The sequence below is a fragment of the Pieris napi genome, chromosome 22 (genome assembly GCF_905475465.1).
Source record: "Pieris napi chromosome 22, ilPieNapi1.2, whole genome shotgun sequence".
Classification (NCBI taxonomy): Eukaryota; Metazoa; Arthropoda; class Insecta; order Lepidoptera; family Pieridae; genus Pieris; species Pieris napi.
Genome location: NC_062255.1, coordinates 455,575 through 478,232, shown reverse-complemented (window position 1 = coordinate 478,232; position 22,658 = coordinate 455,575). Strand labels below are relative to the sequence as shown.

At 37.7% G+C, this 22,658-nt stretch overlaps 3 protein-coding genes across 15 annotated transcripts in view; 1 reads left to right on the top strand and 2 right to left on the bottom strand.

Moving 5' to 3' along the window:
- The window catches only part of LOC125061051 (pericentrin), a 53,957-nt gene extending 37,146 nt beyond the window's left edge, over positions 1-16,811 (top strand). For all 12 annotated transcript variants that reach the window (XM_047666192.1, XM_047666195.1, XM_047666193.1 and 9 more), the window contains 18 exons: positions 3,155-3,319; positions 3,725-3,842; positions 4,480-4,659; positions 5,081-6,771; positions 7,344-7,540; positions 7,625-7,735; positions 7,854-7,986; positions 8,334-8,395; positions 8,464-8,598; positions 8,678-8,801; positions 8,877-9,038; positions 9,342-9,526; positions 9,604-9,724; positions 9,811-9,897; positions 13,539-13,708; positions 13,843-14,123; positions 14,503-14,560; positions 15,100-16,811. In XM_047666192.1, coding sequence (XP_047522148.1) covers positions 3,155-3,319; positions 3,725-3,842; positions 4,480-4,659; positions 5,081-6,771; positions 7,344-7,540; positions 7,625-7,735; positions 7,854-7,986; positions 8,334-8,395; positions 8,464-8,598; positions 8,678-8,801; positions 8,877-9,038; positions 9,342-9,526; positions 9,604-9,724; positions 9,811-9,897; positions 13,539-13,708; positions 13,843-14,123; positions 14,503-14,560; positions 15,100-15,193 — 4,074 coding nt within the window. In that variant the 3' untranslated portion in view covers positions 15,194-16,811. The remainder of the gene's footprint in view (positions 1-3,154; positions 3,320-3,724; positions 3,843-4,479; positions 4,660-5,080; positions 6,772-7,343; positions 7,541-7,624; positions 7,736-7,853; positions 7,987-8,333; positions 8,396-8,463; positions 8,599-8,677; positions 8,802-8,876; positions 9,039-9,341; positions 9,527-9,603; positions 9,725-9,810; positions 9,898-13,538; positions 13,709-13,842; positions 14,124-14,502; positions 14,561-15,099) is intronic.
- On the bottom strand, positions 10,909-12,250 carry LOC125061054. Of its 2 annotated transcripts, none has more exons than XM_047666204.1 (5): positions 12,055-12,250; positions 11,820-11,949; positions 11,519-11,678; positions 11,288-11,408; positions 10,909-11,211 (listed from the first exon to the last, which is right to left on the bottom strand). In XM_047666204.1, exons 1-5 carry the CDS (start codon positions 12,096-12,098, stop codon positions 10,938-10,940), a joined length of 729 nt encoding a protein of 242 aa, XP_047522160.1. In that variant the 5' UTR covers positions 12,099-12,250; the 3' UTR covers positions 10,909-10,937. The 2 variants fall into 2 exon arrangements, with proteins under 2 accessions (XP_047522160.1, XP_047522161.1); XM_047666205.1 differs by having other exon boundaries at positions 11,820-11,931; positions 12,055-12,247.
- LOC125061053 (trichohyalin-like) lies at positions 16,703-21,857 on the bottom strand. The gene is made up of 13 exons (XM_047666203.1): positions 21,697-21,857; positions 21,445-21,602; positions 21,079-21,254; positions 20,219-20,422; positions 19,615-19,735; positions 19,123-19,293; positions 18,778-18,899; positions 18,569-18,712; positions 18,339-18,438; positions 18,057-18,233; positions 17,499-17,672; positions 17,332-17,427; positions 16,703-16,886 (listed from the first exon to the last, which is right to left on the bottom strand). Exons 2-13 carry the CDS (start codon positions 21,598-21,600, stop codon positions 16,821-16,823), a joined length of 1,707 nt encoding a protein of 568 aa, XP_047522159.1. The 5' UTR covers positions 21,601-21,602; positions 21,697-21,857; the 3' UTR covers positions 16,703-16,820.
- Positions 21,858-22,658: the final 801 nt, after the last annotated feature.

Here is a 22,658-nt window from a genome sequence, read left to right as displayed (position 1 = left end):
TTAATAAACGCCCTGTTGAGGAACGACGGACGTCGAGGTGATACGGATGGTATTTTGTACTCTGCCTTGACGTCCGATAATGAACCTCAGCTGCAGGTATTAGTCTAAAGGCTTAAATTGGTACAAGTGATTAACTCCTCAAAACCGGCACAGCACTCACACACTCACACACACAAACATCAGATGAGCCCCTGTCCCATTAAAAAAAATATATTCAGTAGTTTATTGAAATATATTCAATGCCAATTGAAGCGAGCAATAAAAAGCATGGACAAAGATTTTGCCATTTGTTAACCCGTGCTATCTCCAATTACCTCCACTTGACGTTGTTGAGAGTAATCAACGATACTCTTGAGGAATAAGACCAGCATGTTATAACTATGACATGCACGTTTATTTGGTTTTGAGATATTATTTTTCTCCTTAATAATATAATATTCTTTTTCGATTATTATAATATTCCATTAATATTTTAAGTTAATAGAAAGAATTAACATTCGAAAGAGGGCAGTATTGGCCTAATGGCTACAGAGTGCGACTCTCATTCCTGAGGTAGTATGAACGTTAAAGAAAACAGGCTTCCCTTATACCCAAAAACTCGACTGTGTCAGGCGCAGGAGGCTGATTACCTACTTGCCTATTAGATTGACAAATGATCATGAAACAGATACATAAATCTAAGGATTTATATATTTTATTATATTAGAAAATATATAAATTAAGCTGGCTTATAAATTCATTATGTATTAAACTAGTAAGAAAAAGTACATCAGTATGCAAAAAGCAGTTTTTTTTTATATTATTTATATGATGCACTAACACAATCGTATCGCGCCCTTTTATTTATTTGTAAACGTGAAGATAGTAACATAATCAGCTTACATACAAAATTATGTGTACAAAAGTAAGCTTTAATATACATTAATTAATTCAATTAATTTGTCAATAATATTAGCATAAAAAGCAATAATACGTGTTATATAACTAAGGATATTTGTTCCATTGAACGGTTGAGTAAATCTGTAATGTATATTGTTTAATTATGTACCATATTGCACAATCATTGCAAATATAATAAATATTTTTTGGTTTACGTGATTACCACTTATTTAAATTAAACTTCTTGTATATATTACTTTATTATCTGCCATAGTGTCCAGAGACGTTTTTCCATCATTTATATATACTTGTACATACATGATTTTTCTATGTAGTTGGTAAATGAAAGTATACATGGGCAAGCCTACATTATTCACATGTATTTTCTATTACAATCATTATTGAATGATCGCTTACGTAGTTATTAAAAAAATATTATTTTTTAATAGACCTAGATTTGTCAGTCTCACGTTGTACTAAAGTTTCCTTGTTTATTCTGTGATACATTTTTGTATTTATTCAAAATGCTTACGCATGTGAAAAGAGAACACCGCTTTTCATTTGGCAACAACAACGCTCTTTGTAAACAAATACATGTGTGTGTTTTAAAACTAAAACAAAGATTTTGGTTATTTTAAAAGCTGGTTCAATGACAAATGTATCAAATTAGCTTTGTTAAAGTTCTACATAAGCTGCCTGAGTATAATTTATCTTTAATATATTCAATTGAAAATTGTTTTAATCAACGTTCACCACTTGATTCGACTTTGTACAACGATTCCAATAGATTTTCTCGTGGCAAGCTGTTTTTATTCTTTATTCATTTTAGATAACAGTGAGAGGGTGGCGCTTATTACTTTGTTATTAGCATGTAATAATGCTACTAAAGGTGTTTTTTATAAGTGTATGATCTCTATGTTATGTAATAATAATAACACTTTATTTACACCACAGTAACAAATATTTGTCACATCCCTTTAACAGTAAACAAGAGAAAAATAAAATAAAAAATATATAGAATAATTGACAATGAAATTATTTATTCTATTAGAGGGCTTTGTTGAAAATTAAAAGCTACTTTTAAGTATTATTGAGGTTGTAGTCGAGACATATAAAACTTAATTTCAATATATTTTATCGTAACGAGAATTTTCCGGACTTTGCAGTAAAATAACTAAGGTCGATACTAGTCATCGTTCTAGTGATCTTTCAGCTCGTAAACTAGTTCGAGTTTATATTTAACTTGCAACTAAACACATCGGTAGTTTGTCAGATTTACTGTACGGTTAATTTGTCAGTTAACGCAATTACGGGTTAGTTTTGTTGTGACCTATATAGAGATTGTGTTTATTCTGTGCTTCCTTGTAAGAAGATTCTCATTCTGTATTGCCAGATTTAAAGTGTTCTTATGGCGTAAATATTACGCAGATTGTACTGTAAAGGCAAAAGGAATTACGTGTACAGTAATCCCCTTATAACGCGTTTTCTGTCCCCCATAATGCGGTATTTCCCGCTGTATATAATGATTTCCGTGTATATAACGCTGAAATTTATAATGCCAGTATTAATCCATAATTATTTTTGCGTACTTTTGCACCTGTTTCAATTGTGTTGTTATAAAATTAAACTAAATAACTTTATTAAATCCATGTTCCTAGTTTTTGAATCGTGCAAAAAAACGGTTTTACGAGATTTCTCTTACAACGCAGTTTAATATAACGCGGTCTGGGTCTACAGCTTTATAGGTGGAATTACTGTATAGTATTCTATACAGTGTATAGAACTTACTAGATTGCGCGCCTATTATAAAAACCTTTGAGTCAAGATCGTATAAATTCTGGAATTCGGAAACCTTATTATGCGAAACTTAGTATAATACCAATATGTTGCGTTACCAAATATATAAAATTAGATTCTGCGACTTTCATTCAGAAAAATCTAAACACGATTTGGAATTGTTCCAAGTATTAGATGAGACGTGTTAGATGTATAAATTTAATGTAATTCCGCATTTTCCGAAGCAATAATATATTTGAATGCTGTGTAGTGTGTATGTTTTTGTCTATGTCTGTTCTTGTTGATCTGGGATGACACGACGAGGAGGAAGATTTAAAGAAGGGGAGAGAGAGAAGAAAGATTCTCTTGTTTTTTCTTAACTATTAAAGTTTGCGTATTCTTGATGGTTAAGTGGAAAATACTATCAAGATCTGTCTGTGATGAATGTCATTCAAGATCAAATAGTATTTGAATCTCTATCTTCAATTTTTTCCTCCAGGAGGTCCGTGCGGAACGTGATGTCCTGCAGGCACGTATGTCGGAGCAGGCGCTGAAGATATCATCCCTGTCTGCTCGTTTGCAGCAGCATAGGAATGACGCGGAGGCTCTCGCTCATACTGCTTCCAGCCAGCTCAGCGTCCAGCTCCATGATGCACAGGCAGAGGTAATATTTTAGAAAGGTGTGCAGTAATATTAGTAAAATTAAACGATTTAAATTTTCTATTCTACAGTTGAAACTGGAGAACTTTTCACATTCACATAATTATATGAAATGCTTAATTTAAAGACCTTGATTTTGATTCAGCTAATATAAAAAAGGTCACCGGCGATTTGTTAATTCTATTATGACCAACGCTTATGGCGTCATGACACACTTTTGGTCGTTATTCGTTTAAACCGGCTGAATTAAGTTCATTTGAACTGTACAGTAATTCTCAATTTTGACATTGTTTCTTAATTTACATGCCTATAGTTAAAAACTAAACAAGTTGACAACAATACAACATCATGTTGGTTGGTAAACGTGCTCACAAAAGTTAGCTTTATTTTAATATAATGACACTTTCAGGTTCAAAGACTAAAGGAAGAGCTGGAATCGCGGGACAAGCAATTATCTAGACTGAAGCAAAACCTTGACGAAAAAGACAAACTTGGTGATTCACATGCAGCCATATACGGGAATTCTTGTATGTATTTTCCTCTTACGATTATTGATTTAATAAAAAGTATAGAGAATAATTTGATAATTATAATAATCAATCTATATATTATATATTTTTATGTATATTAATACTCCTATAAGACATGACAAGTTTTAGTGTTACTAATATTTTTAACAGTCTACCATAGTAGATGGTCCTTGAAAATCATTTGCATCGTAACTTGGTAAACATATTATCTTTTAATTAAACTAAACATTTTACAATATATGTAATACTATGTCCATGATACTAACCAGTTCTAATAATTTAAATAAAATTTGTGTATTAGGTAAACGCGAACTTATTATCAATTTCTTTTTTCCCTACTAGGATTGCCTGGAAGAGTTCGCTTGTTAGCATAAGACCACCCGTTGCCTCCTTAATAGTTTGTTAATTGTGTATGTACTATTTACGCAACAAAGTATATATTAACCATTCCTGAACATAAATCAGTCTTATTTGTACTACACTTTACGAGCTTATTAAACTGTTTATTTATTATGTGTGATTGTGTAAAAGTGAGGGGGTGTATGTAGGCTTTGTTATAGTCATTATATATTATGAATTAAATGAGATTCATTAAAATCGATTTCCTTTTTTATTATTGTTATTTCGTTTTCAGGTAATCCCAAAGACAAAGTGATAATTCTTGAACGCGAATTGTCCACTGCGCAGGCGCGTATCGCTCAGTTAGAGGACATCGCTTCTCAGTTGCAGGTGGAGAATGAAAAGCTGCAAAACGAAAAAAAGGAGCATCAGGCTCTGCTTTTGGATAAGGAGGAACAGCTGAATCAGATTATGGGTATGTTGTATAAGTGTTAACTTGGTTCTTAGATTTAGGTTAAAAGTTACCCTAAGTGTTCGAGATCACTGTTAGTAGCTATTTGGGGTTTTCAACCCAAAACTGTTATTCACTATGGATTTGTTAATAACGATATAAGTCAAAGATATTTAAACAAGATTTACTTTACCGTTTACTTTATATTAAATAATACAAAAAAGAATATTTCATTAGGTGTTCTAACTTTCAACAATTAATAAACCTTAATGTATAGAATAAGAGTTGTTCTACATGTAGTATTTGTAACCTGTCGTCTAAATGCATAATACTCTAGTACTATTGACTTTACGATGCGTTTTGGCGACCCTCCAAACGTCGATATAGGTTAACTCTAACATGCGTCTAGACCGGGCCACTAATTCAGACCGTGATTCATTCTCAGCTCTCAAATTGGAAGAAGAACCGAATCAAAAAAGCGATAATGTCGAAGGAAAAACATCGGGACGGACGCTCAGCGATATTGTATCGATTTCGGATTACGACGAGCAAGACCTACAGATGCGTCGAGCCGAGCTAAAGAACCAAAACGCCAGCTTTACGGGCGCTCCACGAGACAAATTGCAGAACAAGACGTTGCCCCCGGACGTGCAGAGGCCCGATGTGAGTTCATTGGACGCGGAAAACGTAGACAATTTCGAGTTACATACGCCTCGAGCCGATTCGCTTCCGGTCAATTTCACTTTTACCCCGAACAAAGATAAATTTAAAAGGAACGCAAATGAAACGACCGTGTTTGGAACTATCGATAGATTCGGCGATAACGTCAAACATTCCACCGCTCAGAAAATAACCGACAATTGTTCGCTATATCCCAACCGAAACGCTAGTATCAGTAATAATCTTAGCGTTGAACCCAAAAAGATAAACTTCTCGTTGGAGGCGTCGGACCATAAGAGTCACGAATTTACGTCTTTGGAAGAACTCGGCATCACTGTAGATATGAAACAAGAGAACTTTCCCGATATTTTGTCTCAATTGAAGCACGAAGTTAAAAAATCCCAAACGGAACTTGCAAATTGTAAATCGGAGCTCAAAAATGCAGAAGAACAATTGGGCGAGTTCCCAGCTCTAAAAGAAGAGGTAGAGGAATTAAAGGGTTTGCTAGAAAACACGGTGGCGGCGATGGAGAAGGACAAGAAATTTTATGAAAGTCAGTTGGAAAACTTTGCATCTAATAAAAATCACTTAGAACAAAAACTTTCCGAATTGAATCGAGAGGTTAGCGAGAAGACTAAAGATCTGAACCTACTCAAAGAAGATATACTGAGGAGAGAAAACATGATACTCGAACTTGCAAAAGAAAAACGCAATTTGACCATGAAAATATCTGACTTGGAAGCTCGTATAAACGAATTGCAAAACAAAAATTCAGTTTTAGAAAAAAGTGAATCAGAAAACCAACAATTGAGAGAGAAATTAATCGAACTTCACAAGCTCGAGCAACTCGTGTCCGAAAAGAACCAACAAATTGACAGTTTAAATCAACACCTCGACAGACTTGACGACTTACAACGACGCTTAAATGATAAAACTGACGAAGCGGCAACTCTAAAGGTCGCATTAGAAAAGAAATCAAAAGAAGTATTCCAAGTGCAAGATTCTATCCTCGGTCTGAACCGAGATATCACCAAAGTCGTCGAAGAAAACGATCAACTCAACACTGAGAACAAGGAGCTCAAACTTAATCTCTCCAAACTAGAAAAGGAACAAGAGAACGCCTCGCTCAAACTTCAGAACAGCGAAAGCGAACTCGAACGCGTCAACGGCATAAACAATGATCTAACGGCGAAGATCGAGGAACTGAAACTGTTGACTGAACAGCTGAAAGATAAAAATACCGAAATAGAGATATTGAATGAAGATATAAGCTCGTATCACAACGAGATCGCGGCCCTCAAGGAGCAGCTAAAGATGGCTTCCCGAAGCCCATCCCCGAGGAGCAAGGACGGAGAGGAGAAACGGACCGGCGACAGACAAGCCAACAATGACAAGAAGCAACTCGCAAAGATCAAGAAACAAATATCCCTATTGCAATATGAGCTAGATTTTCATAAGAAGGAGCTGAACGACAAGGTACGTGTACTATTATTTGACGTATTCGATATAATTTGTTTGCTTACAATAACAAAAGAATAATTTCTTTGGGTTGGGAAGGCTCATGCGCCTGACCACCGAGTAGTCTCTTAAGATTACATTGGTAATTTTCTTTTAAATTGTAACAGAGATATAGACTTTATAGCTATATATGTATAACAAGTGCGCGATAAGTTGGGACCTTCTAGGAATGCGGCTCCCCGCCCGCTTCTCCTGCACTTCCCCGATGGCGCCCGTATTGTACCGTTGGCATCGCAAGTTTTTTACTAGGAATTTTAGTCTCGTTCTGGCTTATTCAAATAGTGTATAAAATAAATAAAGATTAGATAAAAAGCAGCATCATCCCTGAGTAACATAATAAATTAGGTTAAAAAAAGCAAGGACGAAGCCGCGGCGGCTGCTCGTTGTGTTCGCTTTTTTGCGGATGGTACAAACATGCCACTGTGACGTCACCGCGCTCAGGTCCCAACTTATCGCGCACGGGTTGTAAAGTTCATTACATTCAATATAATATTAAAACATATTATTTCATTACATATAACGTCTTGCAGGCCTTCGAGCTGGCAAAAGCGAAGTTAGACGTGACAGAACTGAAGAGCAACCTCAGCCAAGCCAACAAGAGGGCTGCAGAACTGGAGGTGAATCGAGAGCAGACGATGTCTAAGAATGAGGAGATGGAAAAAGAAGTCAGGCAGCTGCAAGAAGAGAAGCAGCATGTTGCGCGACAACTGGAGATGGTTTTGGCTAGGTGTGTTTGCATTTTTAAAATATCTAATTTAAATTTTTTCACCACAATAATGTTTTTTTTTTTAATTATTTTTATTTAATTCAGGTTACGAGAAGAGGGCAACATCGGCGAATTGAAACAGAAGCTGAAAGAAAAAGCGGAGCGATGTCGAGAGCTTGAGTCAGAGCTGGAGAACATGAGAGATGTCGTTGAGAGGTGAGGGCAATTGAAAATTGAATTTTCTTTCCTGTATTACGTATTTATTCATTATGCATTATAAAGTACAGACCATTAAAAGCAATATTTAAATAATACATACGTTTGGAAATCCAAGGCTTCGCGGCGGGCCCATGTCTCTGAGCGTGGAGCAACGCGACGGGGCTCGATCTCCTACTGCGGAGCTGGAGAGGGCTTTGAGGCAGCAGGTTCACCACTCGCGGACCTTGGACGAGGACATCATGGAACAGGTGGGCTCATCTTTGATAATTTTGGAAGAGCAATTTTCAGTTTATTATTCACTTTTGCTTTAATATCATACACGCATCAAAATCTAATTGAAATTTATATATTTTTTATGTTTGCGAATAAATTTTTCTAGTCTCGGTTAGATTATCAAAAACTCATCATTGAGCATATTCTCATAAGTGCCAATATCTTCCTTTATCAACAAGAAGAGATGCAAGTGGTATCACATACGAGTTTGAATTCGTTGTTATGTCAAGATATATATTACTTGTATTAAATGAAGACATGTTTACATAAAGTTCATAACGCAAGAAGCTGGCAGTTAACTTAAGATATTTTTGAATTTCAGATATTATCTGCCAGCAGCGACGAGAGAGAAGATATTCCGCGTCTGGCTCTCGACTCTTCCAAGTGAGTGGCAAATCTCTAGTCTTCGAAATCGTTGACTTGGTCTCAGTTTAACGGGAACCTCTCTCCAGGTCCTCCAGCGTGCAGTCGTCGTCCAGCGAACGTTTCGGCCGCCTCAAGGCCTCGTGCGAGAGGCTGCAGATGCAGGTGGACAACCTTCAGGCGCGGCTCGAAGACAAGGACGCCCTCATTGGGGAACTGCAAAGGTATAATACTCAGACCCGAACGCAACTCAGATCTATTAAGCCTTTTGCTTATTGATTAAAAATAAAATTGTTGTTTAAGGATAAGAGAGAAGCTGAGTTCGGAGTGTGAAGGTCTTCGGCTGCGAGAGGAAGCTCTCGGAGACAACTCTGCGAGACTTCAGCTGCTTCTCGATGCCCAACAGGACACGGCCACGGCGCTGCAGGTGAGGTTTTTTCCTGGTCGATTCACGAGGCAATTTGCATGACGCCCATCTTCATCTCTTCCGATCGCGTTTCAGAAACAAGACTCGAGTATGATTTCGATGCTCAAGCGTCGCCTGGAGAGCGCCATGAAGTCGGAGTTGGAGCTGAGGGACAAAGAGCAGCAGCTGATGAACAGGATCCAGCATCTCGAAGCCAGGACCAAGGATGACAGCAATGACGATAGACTCGCCGTCGAGGTGACATTTTTGTTTGAACTAATATTAATAAGTCACTAATATTGTTTATCGAATATATGAATATAGTTTTGCATCTGACATTTTTACTCTTTACGGATATTCCAAGATATCCTCTAGAGATGGAACATGTTTTACATAATCGGGAAGAAAATTTTGTTTAATGTTTTAAATCCTTTTTAATTACTTATTAGTCTTAAGTTAGATCATAATGTTAAATTGTGTCTTTGTGCAGAGACAATTAATTAAAATTAATTTTTTTTAACCAGTGCAAAATGTTTTGTAAAGAGATTTAATTCCCTTCAGGTCGAAAACGTGGGTCGTCTAAAGGGTGAAGTGCGAGTGCTAAAGTCCAAATTAGAGATGGAGCGCACTCGGTACAACGAGCTGCAGTCATTGATCGAGCAGATACGTGCGCAGGCGCAGAGGGAAGGAGATGCGCGGACGCAGATGTGTGTCCAACTTAAGACTGAACTCGCCGAACTGAGGAGGTGAGGCTTTTGCAATTTTATTTAATGAATAATTATAATAGTGAGTGAGATGCGAGTGAATTTTTTTTTGTTTCCAGATTAAAGCACGAAACGGGCGTGGAGCTGGTGAGGGCTAAAGAACTGTTAAGCATCCAGAACTCCGCCATCTCGCAGCTCAAGCAGGAGCTGTCGGCCGTTCCCAAGCTGCAGAAGCCTGCGGTTAATACTTTTCTTTTGCTTCTTAATCGAGTCGAGCTTTTGCTTGTTTGTTGTCGATGATGATGATGTGTATTGTGCGTTTCCAGGAGCTGGACGACACCCGCTACCTGATGGAAAGCCCTCGGCCTCAAATCTTCAGGACTCCAATTCCCAACGACGAAAAGGAGCACGCCGTAAGTGTTTCTGATATTTCTCAACTCCGTGAAGATTAAAGAATTAGTTGCGTAGTTTAAGCTACTCGTTTGTCTAAAGCTTCATACTAACCTTCGGTATTACTCGATAGTTTTACTCCAAAACGAGTAAATATTAACGCGTGGACCGCAAAAGTCACAGCTCGAAGGCTCGCATCGAGCGTGTGTACGTGACCGCGAACGTCAGCCTGATGTTGTTGATCGTCGTGAAAACACGTTTTAGCACTTCAGGCATCCTTCAATAACTGTTATAATCTCCGGGACACAGCTCTTTAATCAAGTTCACGTGGCTGTAATCAGTGGGCGACCTAACCAATCTTTAACCCAGTACATTTATGTTTCTTCTTTTCATTTTCTTTAATTCTTTTACAATTAAGAACTGCTAGACTTGCTAAATGTAGCCACCGTCTCCTTTGTTGAACAGACACGTTTTGGCTCGAACGGTTCGGTGAATACTGAACGCGTCACTCGATAGATAATGCTGAATATGTGGACGAAAGCCCATGCCATGGTTTTTACTCGACATGATAGCTCGATCGAGCAAAATGGTATGAGTACGAAGTTTAAGTCTGTCGATTTAAACTTTTAGGACGAGCGTTTGTTGACGCGACGTGTGGACATACTCTTAAAATTAAAATTTTGTAAAGAGAATTTGAAATATTAGTATTATTATATTTTAGGCAAAATAATTTATTGAAATCTCAAATGACGAATTGTAAATTAAAATGCGTGTTTTTACTATCGAAGAAATAAAATAAAAATTTGTTATTTGTATTAATTTTCGACACTTTTAATGACAATTAAATTCCTAACATATCTTCCTTTTTCTCTCCCTCTAACTGTCGGAAATCTAAAGTTTTAGTAGATTTGTATAAATATGAACAAGAGTTAAAAATTAGTCTGCCAAAGAAGTTTCACTTCTGACATGTGTACTTTGTACGCACCCCCTTTTTTTCTTCTCTTCTTTTTAAATCCCTTAAATAAAAGAACAAATTACTCGTAAAATATAATTTAGTAAAATATCAAGATTTAATAGTTGCGTTCGTTTTGCTGTGTATTTCGTCGATGTAGTTGGTTATTTTGGGCACGTCGAAGGTGCTCGGCTTCTCTTCGGTGTCCGTGCACAACGGTTCCACCGCCCACAAGGTCACGGAGTACAACAGATACAAGACGCAATAGAGGACGTACAGAAGGCCGGTGACGCACGCGAGACCGATCGGATAAAGGCGGCCGTTGACGTCGCTCTCGTTGCGCCAACTGTCCTCTGTCCACGCTCGGAAGTATTGGCAGAATTTGCTAAAAATAAACCGAGTTTAATAATCATAAAACATACAGATAGAAGAGAATAAATCCAGGTATTCGAAACACTCACTAGATGGCAGGCAAGGCCCTCTCCAGGATGCCCACGAGGCAGTGCAGGAGATGGGAGACCAGCAGCACCAGCACCCACACGCACACCAAGTATGGCGGCCAACGGAAACTGCCCAACGCCGCTGAGAAACATTATATTATAGGGTTTCTTTCGGTCTTCACCTGTCTTATTTAATAAATAAAAGAAGGACGTAAATGGCGAGCGTATTGTTTAAAAGAAATCGACAAAAACCTTGTATGAGCGCACGATTAGCGTGCAAAGGGTCGGCATCCGAACGTTGATGTGCCTCCGTGCCGGTGCGTCGCCGTGCTTCCATTGCGCGCAGTGCGTGCTCCGACATCGTGCGCGCTCTCAGTTCGGATGATAATATCGACCTCTCCGTTCGAGACGGCTGAAAGGAGTACTTTGATTTCATGGCTTGACCCAATGCCCAATGTAAATAGCTAGCTGTGGCGGTAGAGCTTGAATATCGAAATAATTATAAATCTTACACGCTCATACAAATCTAATATAAACATAGTAATTCGAATACCGTCGGTGAAAGTTTAGCGAAGGACGAGGAAGGTCTCTTGTCATTGTCCTCGAGGGCTGCCTCTTTTACGTTTAGCTCCGTCTTCGTGACGGACGGGTGGTCTCCGCACATTCTGCGCAATTTCAACTTCCTATAGTAAAGTTATTTTAAAAATAATTACGTTTTAATTCTAATTTTTAACCACAAAATATATTTTGGAAAAACTATCGAGTTAACGTTAAAAAACCTGTCTTACACCATATCCGGTAGCTTGGGCGTTTCTGGTTTCGGAGATTCCATAATTATAGTTCTAGAAATTATATAAGCATTCTAAGACAGCGGAATTTTTGTAAAAAAATAAATGTGTTAAAAATAGTTCGCGAGTTTTCCCGACGTCAACTGAAAGGAAAATAATATGACGTGTGACAGCTTTCTCTTTTAGAATATCTTTTAAATTAACCTGACATTTCGTTACTAAAAAGATTGTATACCTAATTTTTAATAATAATATAATTCGATTTTTGTTCATTAATAATAATTTTTCTTGTATCTCACAATTTTAGCACAAAAGCCATGTTATGTTGTGACCCACGCTATTTTAAAATTCCAAACCATTTGCGATATTAAAATTGACATAACCAGTGGCCCGATAGGTGGTACTGCAAGGTCGACTAGATCTAATATTTAGAATTGTTTTTATAAGTAACTGAAATAATGGCCGATTTACACGTATTAAGTTGACTAAAAATTTACTAAATATTAACTTAATTTTAAGTAACTTAACCGGTGTAAACAGTGAATTTAGTAAGAAGTTGCAAGTTAAAATTTAGTTGCAACTAAACAAGGTAGAGTAGAATTTTGTCTATTTTTCGGTTAAGTTGGTGGGCGTGGCTAATCACTTGACACGTTTGGACAGGCAAAATTTAGTTAAATTTAAGTGAAAAGCATAAGCTGGCGGAGTCATTGCAAAGCTATGCTTTTTCTTTCGGCGCTGGAAGCTCAAAAACATATCCAAAACTATTTGTCCGATATGCGTATACAACAATTAATGAACAGTAGTAGAACCCCTTCCCCAATGAATAATAGTAGCCGTTTTACTCCTTCGCCTTCTTCAAATACGTATTACGTTGAGTCCCCAGAACCTTCACAATCATGTATTGGAGCATACAATACAGTAAATCCCCAATCAGGAAGAGAGTGGTCGTCCATCTTGAGCGAATAAATGAGTTTAACTAATTATTTAGTATTTTTACGTGTAAACGGTTACTTAAAATTAAGTCACTTGAAATTTAGTTAAAATTTAGTTAAGACTTGGCAACTTAATACGTGTAAATCAGCCTTAAGAGAAAAAAATTGACAATGACATCAGCTCATGGCTGATAGTTTCAAGCAAGAAGTTTACATCAGTAACCTAAGCGGCTTTACTTTAAATCGTGCACCAAAGTTAAGGAAGGAAAATAATTCCATTTAAAGAAAAAACTTTTCAACCGGATTAAAGTTATGTATTATTATAAATTTACAACTATTTAACATAATTTTAAATTTATCCGACGTTTCGCGTGGTTTACAGCGTGCGTGGTCACGGTGACTGAAGACTAAAGATGTTAATGAAAATAATTCCATGTTTGATGTTATCATGGCTGTTATTTCCGTATACTATCTTTAGCTAATTCTTAAGAATAAAGATGTTTAGGAGACTCGTATTTTCTTTCGATTCAGTTTAAAAAAAAATACTTTCAGATCCGGCACCTCCAAGGTCGTTGTCTGCGGCTAGAGAGCTGGCGGAAGGCGCTGGTGTGGCAGAAGAGATATTTGCAAAGAGTGGTGACTGGTTTCCAGGAGATCGAGAGAAGTCTGACTCCGGCCGGTCACATTAATACCCCACAACTTTCGGGAAAGAGACGATTTAGGTAAAAGTTATATTGTTTTCTAAAGTTGGTATATTGGCTTTATTGTAAATTAAACGATAACTTTATTATGTTGAATAATTGGTCTTAAAAATAATTCTATTTTGTATTAATGGTTTTATATTTTCCATTTCCAGGTGCATAGTGCGCGTCGTAGTGACAGTGATACGTATGCAATACCTCGTACGTAGACGTCACCACGTGCGATCGGTGGCCGCCGCGTGCTTACTTCGGGACGTTCACGACGCACCTACACCGATACAAACGCACACTCCCACTCACGCACACACGTACAGCACGCCCCTGTCCAAGACGCTCACGAGGGCGCGGGCGCTCAACTTGGGAACGCCCATACGGGCCAGTCCGCTCGCGGCGGGATTGGTCAGACACGATTTTATGGACTTGCCGCGAGAACATGGTGAGTTGTTTTTAATTAAAACAATTTACATATTAACTTCATTGACACAATCATTGTGTTTGACACTTTAATCTTCGGACTGAGCTCCATTCGAAACAACAGCCGGTATTCAAAATTCAGTTATATTCGTAGTAGCTATATTTTGGTTCACTTCAATTAATTTCGCAGTGAGTCAGTTCGCCTCCTAAGCTACGGGAAACAGGAGCAGTGGACCAGTTCCAAATACACTTGCGTTTTCGATGGAATTTTATGAAGTAATAGCGTACAGTGGTAGCATCACTGTTTTCTCTCTTCTGTATTCTCTGTTCTCATTTATATAAGGGTATAAATGATTTATGACTTAATAGTTTGTGCTCACAAAAACAATAAATGATTGCAGAAGAGAACGATCGCCGCTCTGGATTCAACTCACCTCGGGACGCGAGGTTCATTCTCAGGTATTTCAGACTTTCTAAACCTATCGCCAATTCTGTAATTGAAAATAATCTGAGATGACAGTGGATCGATCTCCTATCTGCATCCCAATAACCAAACCCTACGATGACAATCCATTTTTGGCGACGGATAAAATGCTCTTTGTCGATCCATTTTACCGAGTTTACACTCATATTTGATGATCAAAAAAGTAAATAAAACCGTACAAATAACATAAAAATATACATGTCTATGTATAAAACATAAGAAACAACTTTTTTAATTATTTAAAAAACTGTTGTAAGTTAAAATCTGTTAAAATAATTAACTGTTGGAATCGGGCTTTTGTCAACTGTCATTTTCATACAAAGGTCTATCCATAGACACCGATATGACCTCCCATGGATAGCTCGTATCGACAGATAGCTATTACAATCCGTCGATTGGTTATTGGCACACTAGTTACAACATTTGGATTAAGATGGTCAAAAATGGATTGAGATAGGTTATTGGGTTCGGGCGTTAGCCACAAATGTAGTCTAATAACAATTTCCCATCCCAGCTCTCCTCGAGGCGAAGCGGCGTCGGCGTACTCGAACAGATCGGACGCCGTCGGCAGGTGCTCGGGCCGGACCTCGGCCAGGGACGTGCCTTGACCGAGCGGCCCTCGACTTCGGACGTCCCTCCCAAATCCCACTGGAACTCGAGGCCTTATTACCGGTTAAGGCTGTGTATTTAGTTTAACCAATTGACGCTCTCTAACTGTCTCCCATCGATAAAACAAAGATTATTTATTTAGCCTAACGTGGCCGCGATATTTGCGTGCTGAGAGCCGAGTTACAAATCGGTACTTTAATATTAAGGACCGGCCATTTCCATCACAAATTAGTTTAGAATTAGTTTAGTGCCAAAATTAGTTATTGTGTTACTTAATTTATTTTAGTCTATGTCGTTATCCGCCTATGTGTGCGTGTGAACGTGTAAATGTAAGTGTCACCGAAACTATCAAGATGATCTACGGGTGCCCTGGAGGTATTTTATGTTTGGAAGAAATTGACATTGTGACGAGGGTAGACTTCAGATTGACCAAATTGACGGTAGAAAATAATTCAGTGTGCACGGAACCTTATTGTTTATACGTTTTTTTTAAAGTTTTAAGCGCAACCTTGCCATGGAGTTTATACACCGGCGACCCGTTTTGTTAATGAACTTTTTTTTTCATAAATTTTATAAAGTAATATGAGCTAGTAGATTCTGAATGAACTCGGTCGCGCGTGTATAAACGCCCTAAATATTTTAGTGATGGACGCACGAAAGTACAAGTTAGGTTAAGTCTCTCCGTTCTTTATCTGACAAAAAGTTAACTCTGGAAGTCGAGCGTTAGAACGGGGCTTTAGTCGAGTCCGACCGATTCCGAGCGACACATTCGAACGTTCCACGAAAACCGACATTTATTTTTCAGAAAACTTAGGAGATTATCTGTTTTCCAATAAGTTAGCTTTAAGATTTGTAAATTTTTAGTAATTAAGTTCTGGTACTTCTTAACTGGCAATATTAACCAGAGACATATCGAGATGGATTTGTCTTATTTTTCTACGTGCTATTTAATGTTGTCAGAGATATATTTCCATTATAAATCATTTGCTACCGAACAATTTGAATTCCTAAACTTAAACCTGTAGTAATAATGCGGGTTATTTTTTTTTCTATTCATAAAATAATTTGATATGACAAATTGCCATCGAAGTACCATATACAAATTCACCTTTGCCATAATTTTCCTAACAATAGACAATACGTAGAGTAAGCCAAAGCAAAAAGTATTACACGACTTTATTGACAATTGACATTATTTTGTTATCTGTATTCAACTATTTTTAATTACGATGTGAAATTTATATTAAGAGCTACGGAATCCACTGCACGAACTGCAATCGTTATGTACAAAATAAAATTGACAGTTAAAAACAAACTATAAGCCTCCGTTAGCTAGTTAGTGGTTTGTCATGACCATGCAGGAATTCAAATGTTTAATTACTCGTTTGTCATGACCCTGCAAGAATTCGAAGGTTTATAGTGAGTTCACCCTTAGTTTATACATTATAATTGCTACAATTACACTCAACGTGACCAAAGATACTTAGATTAAGACAAACAAACAAACATACCCAACGAAAATTTATTTGAAAATTTCACATCATCTAGTCACAGCTCCATCGTGCCATACTTTTGTTAAAATATGTTCAAAAAGTAAAAAATAAAAGTATTTTGTAAGTCTGCGTTTTATTTCTTCAGCTCGCAACGGCAGGCCTCGGTCTTGCAGGGGACGACCAGCTTCGGCAAAGAACCCTTCGGATAAATATTTTTTATTTGATTAATATATATATATATATATATAATAAAAAATATTAACTAACTACTATAGGCACTAACAAATAATATAACTTTTGTTAGTTCACTCCACGACCTATAAAAGTGAGCGAAATCATTTGTGCCCTTTTCAGATGGTTAGTCCTAGCTGTGGGCACACGAAGTGACGGCACGGACGACGTCTCCTTGTGACCCGTCAGGCACATTGATATCTCGAGACGCTTATCACTTACGTCAATAGAAAATAACATTTTACTAACGCTGAGAGCAATGACAATGATTGAACTGCCTCATTGGTTTAGTAGTTATCCTGAACACTCAACAATTTTAACTTTCGACACGAATTGTGTCATTATTTTTGTTAAAAATATACTTTAGAATTTAGATGTTAAATTTTAATCTGAGTCTAGAGATAATAACTCACGGGCTTCGTCTGCAGCCCATTAGCGGGTCCTTTGCGCTTGTAGTCCGCCACGGGCTCTTGTTGTTGCTGTTCCGGCTTCGAAGGACCAGCGACAGGCTGAAACGTTAATTTACTTAAATAAACTGATGTCTGATGTTTAATAATACAATGAAATTTAAACCCATTACCTGAGTGGACCGCAGGCCATCCCTCTTGCCGTCCACTTCGTCGGCCGGGGGAGCAGGGTAGCAGTAGTCCGGGTCCGGCTTGGACACGTCTCGCGGGGAGTAGTCCCCGTAGTGCTCCTGCAAGGAGCTGGGTAGGGGCGGCATCGGGTACAGGCGGTATTGCTTGCAGTAGCGCTGAAACAAAAGTTATTTATAGAGAACGTCTTCATGGGGCGATGCTTCTAGCTGAAGTACTCGAGTAATTACGCTGTTGTGAGAATAGACTGATAAAATATGCAGTCAAGATATTGACTAAGAAATGGCAAATACGTAGCGAATACTCTGAAATTCCCGGATTCCATTCCTGGTGTATGAATTTCTCGGGTAGGTACATAACCACAAATAAAAATCTCATTTAGGGAATACGGAACTTAGATTTTTTTTTTTAAATTGGACAAGGCATACAACGTATGTTATGGTCAGGCGCTATTTAAGACTATTTTAAAATCTGCATGCAATCACGTCAAGTAGAGGGAAGTTACCCTATAAAGGGTACCAATAACAATAGAGATGGCTCACATCGACCGCCCTGTGCAGCGCGTACTCCGGCCGCTGGTGCTCCCGAGCCTCGTCCAAAAGCTTTCCGCCCAAAGTCAGCAGCTTGTTGTCGGCCTCTCGAAGCTTCTTCTCGGCCAGTTCGCCGTAGAAGTAGCGCGTGTCCGCCCGCTCCTTGGCCTCGCGCTCGTCACGCTCTTTCTGAAAAGGTGAAATTTCATTATAATTTGCACTCCCACTGGAAATCGAACACGACACAATAAATAAATGAATAAAAACTGTATAGAAGTGACTGCCTAGACTCACCCACAACTTGAGTATATCTTCGCGATACTCTCTTATTTTCCTCTCCTTCTCTTCTTTCAACTTTTCTTTGAAGTCTTCGTAGAGCTCGGCATTTTTAAATCTATAATGAAGCAACCGTTTAAGAGGCCACCAACATCACTCCACTTATCACTTTTACAGCTAGAAAAGAACTGATGAATTTTCAAATAGAGTAATTTCAAAAAACAATTTAATGTTGGTCAGCTAAGAACCTGTTCATGATCTCCCACTGCCTCATGGTGTTGAACTCGTGCATTCGTTTCTCTTCTTTTTTGAGGAAGGCTTCCCTCACTTCCTTCCTCTCCGCTATGAACTTCTCTCTCTTTCGGGCATCTGCCGCTCGGCGGGCGTCCGCTCTGAAAGATACTCACATATAGGGGCTGTTTTCAATAAAAAGAAAAAGGTAAAACCAAGCACTCACGCAGCCTCTTTCTCCCGAATGGCCTTCTGCAGGTGCTCGTTCTCCAGGGCCTCTCGCGCCGCATCTCCGCTCTCCAGCTTCTTGCTGATCGCCTCCAGCACCCGCAACTTCTCTGCTTTCAACTAGAGTTCAAGACCATGTTATCGGCATGAAACAGAAAAAAACCCACTACGATAGACCGAGCAAGTATCGCAAAAATTAAGTTGGGGGTTCAGAAAGGTCAATGAGATAGATAGTAAACGACGCCCAAGCTGGTGCAGCCGCAGATCAGTAAAAATATACTTAATGGATTTTAATTAATTAGAGATTGACACAACCAATCAAGAAAAATGTTCTAATACAAACATCGCTCTCGGTCTGCTTCCGTCTCCGTGCGACCCTGGCGGTGGCCTTCTGCAGAACTTGGATGAGCTTGTCGTCGCACTTGTCCCTCGCTTCGGCCTCCTTGCGTCGGTGCTCGTACTCCTGGCGGGCTCGCCGCATGTCTGATAGGATTCGGCCCTTTTCAGCGGTTTTCTAGAGGATTCATCGAACTTAAAAATTCTAAAAACTCAATTTAAGCAATATGGAGTTTAAAAAATGTATTGCTATCCAAAAGAAATCTCGTCTCTTCAAGCGTTGATTAATAGTCAATATCATTTCTGAATAAATATTTACACTTCCGAGTAAAATTAAGGAAAATGGCCTTTAGATTGTCGTAATACTTATTTCGAAAAGTTAAAATGGATAGATAGGTTTAGAAAAATTGGTGATCGTTAACCCAATTCTATGAAAAGCAGCATTACTTTGGAATGCCGATAACCTCTTTTAGAAGACTATAAATATTTTAAGACTCACGAACTCCTCCTCAAACTTCTTAAGTTCTTCCATCTGCTCGTTGGCTTTTATGTTGTCAACCTTCTGCATCTCCAGTTCTGTCTCGTATTCTATACGATTGCGTTCGGACACTTCATGAGCTCTAAAAAAAACACGTTTCTGTCAAAATTTTTGATTTTTATTTTCATTTTTGAGATAATGTAATATGGACACTTAATCAAAAAAGGATGTATTTTTTTAACAGATAAAGTCTTTGATGATTCCTGCCATTGAATACCATGGACTGCGAAGCGCACCAATACATCCATCCTGACTCAATTACACATACGGACTCGGCTGCCGACAACGAATAATATTATATTTCGACCATACAATGGGCAGAGGCGATGAGAACTTGGAGAATCTGATCGTGGTTAGTAACAGAAGGCAAAAGATCACATGGCCGTTCACCAATCAGATGGACCGATCAACCGAAAGACTTCAAAACTATACACTGTAAGAGAGGCACAGAAGCAGATCGTCCGCTCCAGATGTTTTCTTGCTGACCACAAAGCTCAGACATGAGCTGCCGACTGAAGAAACAGAGCCATTGACCATTGAGCCATAAGTACAAAAAATCTCTTACTGATCTAAAATCTCTTTCTGATGTTGCTTGTTGACTTCGAACCGTCTCTTCTTCCGAAGTTCGTTTAACTCGTGCCACTCCTTCGCCTTCCGTATGATGTCATCATCATCTTTCCTCTTCTGCTCATCTTCTAGTCTCTTTAACTCATTGTTAAACTTTATTTGCTCTTGGCGCTCTTTTTGTATTGCCGTTTCTATGACTGCTCTGAAGTTAAGAAGTATTATTTTAATTATTAACGAATAGCAGTAGCTGGATTAGAACTTTATCACAATATTGTATGTTATTATACATCTATTGTATACGTCGTTGATAGTTAAAAGCGATAATAAACAAGGTAAACTAACAGCTAATATCACAGCTCCAATCGTTTTATTTGTTACGCATTCCTTATACTTTTATACTAATTTGTCACCAAAAATAGTTTTTTTTTCCAGAAACAAATAAAAACCATCATTTATTTTAACTAACTTGAGTTTTGACTTATTGTAGCGTAAACAATTTTAACAATCAATACAAATATTATAAAGTAAACTTTGAGAGGTTGTAATCTACGGATCTACTAAACCGTTTTGAGAATTATTTTTACGATGATTGTAATTGATGATTACGAAAAATTAAAAGACTTCCGTGTGCAAAGTCGGAAAAAACTGTCTAACGAAACTGTTTCTTACGAACGTTGGCTTAACGATGGGAAGTATAAGTTCCAGCAAAAAGTTGTAGAGCTTGACAATGCCTATAAAAGTTAGCGACGTATATCGATATTATAAAAAAACAAGTCATCCAAAAGGTTTTCACTAACATAAAACGCCGACCATGCCAGCGAAGTCGGGCTGGTCACTAGTACATAATAATTAACTCACGACAGAAGCAACTTCGGCGCATCCTTGTTCTTGAAGACAGTTTCTCTGGCGCTGTACATCAGCTCCCGTTGCTCTTGACGCTTCTTCCTCAGGTACTGCTGGTAGAAGCGGCTGTTAGCCTGCTCAGCTGCTTCAATACGGGCCCGACGGACTTCTTCACTGCGCTTATTAACATTCTGAAATATAACAGTATTTAACAACAATTATGTGCATTATCTTTTCTGCTCCTATGCCTTAGTGGTTAACACACATGGCGTTTAACCCAGTGGTGCTGAGTTTGAGCTACGGCGAAACAACTTTATACTGTATCATATATTTAACACTATACCTACCTAAGATATATTTATAAATAACTTAAAGTTATACCTCTAGAGAATTAGGCCAGTGCTTGGTCATGTTCCTACTGGATTCGTTTAAATGTTTGACGTACTCTCTTCGTCTAGCCACTTCGGGATCTTCACGATTTGAATCAGTCCATTTTATTATTTTGGACCATTCGTCCTTTGACATAACCATCGGCATTGCTGAAAATACGAAAAATAATAAGTATTAAACAGTTTAGTCAATATTCAGAACCTCGACATAGCAACGCATAGGTAGTCTTATATATTTACGTACCTTGTTGTATACACTTTTTTCCGACTAATATTTAAAATTTTAACTACATATAATGTTTCGTTTTAAAAAGCAGGAGCACGCACATAAAATCACAAAATATTAAATATGACAGCGTTGCAAAGTCAAAACTGATAGAATTCCACATTTCATTATTAATTTATTACATAAAATATGCTTCTGAATACCCTGTCAGATTTTAAAGTCAAGTAGAAAAGAGAATTCAGTCTATTTATTTCATTCAAACATGTAAAAATTACTTTTCAAAAAATCATGACAATATAAATAATAGTATATAATAAATAACACGATTGAAAATACGATATTAACGTTTTTTTTTTAAATTATATTTCATATCCTGTTGTGTAATGTGTTTTGCCTAGACACTGATAGACCAGTGCCGATAATTTTTGAAACCAAAAAAAATTACAGTAGGATGAAACCCATTAGAAAAGCAGGGGAATGTGATCAAAATGAAAGGAAAACTAAATTACGGTCGATCTGAGGTCGGGAAGGGTAGGGGGGGGGGGAGTTTTAAGGGTAAAAAACGGTTTATCTCGATTTCCGGCAAAACTAAAAGTCCTATCGAAGAAAACTAAACGGCAAAGTTGTAGGTCATAAAAAGATCTACAACTTTTGTATTCACACATTTTTCACATAACCTCAAAATTTATGTGAAAAATTCAAAAAACCAACTTTTTGGTTTTTTATTTATATCTTTTACAAAAATTTATTTTTTTAAACGAAATTTGGTGAAAACTTACCTTATTATGTCCCAAATATACTGTAATTTATTTAAGTAAAAATATTTATTTTTTCACCTTATTTTGAATTAATATCGAAAAAACACCCTAATTTTCAATCGAAAATTCTGACGTCAAAATTTCAGCTTTTTTCAAAAAGTTGATGTGCTTTCAGTGCGTTAAAATCTCTTCTTTCCTATGGTAAAAAAAATTATATATATT

Bases quoted from the DNA above. Each gene is read 5' to 3' on its own strand.
- LOC125061054 (XM_047666204.1), bottom strand. From the start codon at position 12,098: ATGGAATCTCCGAAACCAGAAACGCCCAAGCTACCGGATATGGT. The intron at 11,950-12,054 runs GTAAGACAGGTT...ACTTTACTATAG, and splicing joins CCCAAGCTACCGGATATGGT to GAAGTTGAAATTGCGCAGAA. The intron at 11,409-11,518 runs GTTTTTGTCGAT...AATGTTTCTCAG, and splicing joins TAATCGTGCGCTCATACAAG to CGGCGTTGGGCAGTTTCCGT.
- LOC125061053 (XM_047666203.1), bottom strand. From the start codon at position 21,600: ATGCCGATGGTTATGTCAAAGGACGAATGGTCCAAAATAATAAAATGG. The intron at 18,900-19,122 runs GTTTGTATTAGA...CTTGAACTCTAG, and splicing joins GGAAGCAGACCGAGAGCGAT to TTGAAAGCAGAGAAGTTGCG. The intron at 16,887-17,331 runs GTGAGTTATTAT...ATTTATCCGAAG, and splicing joins ATGGGCTGCAGACGAAGCCC to GGTTCTTTGCCGAAGCTGGT.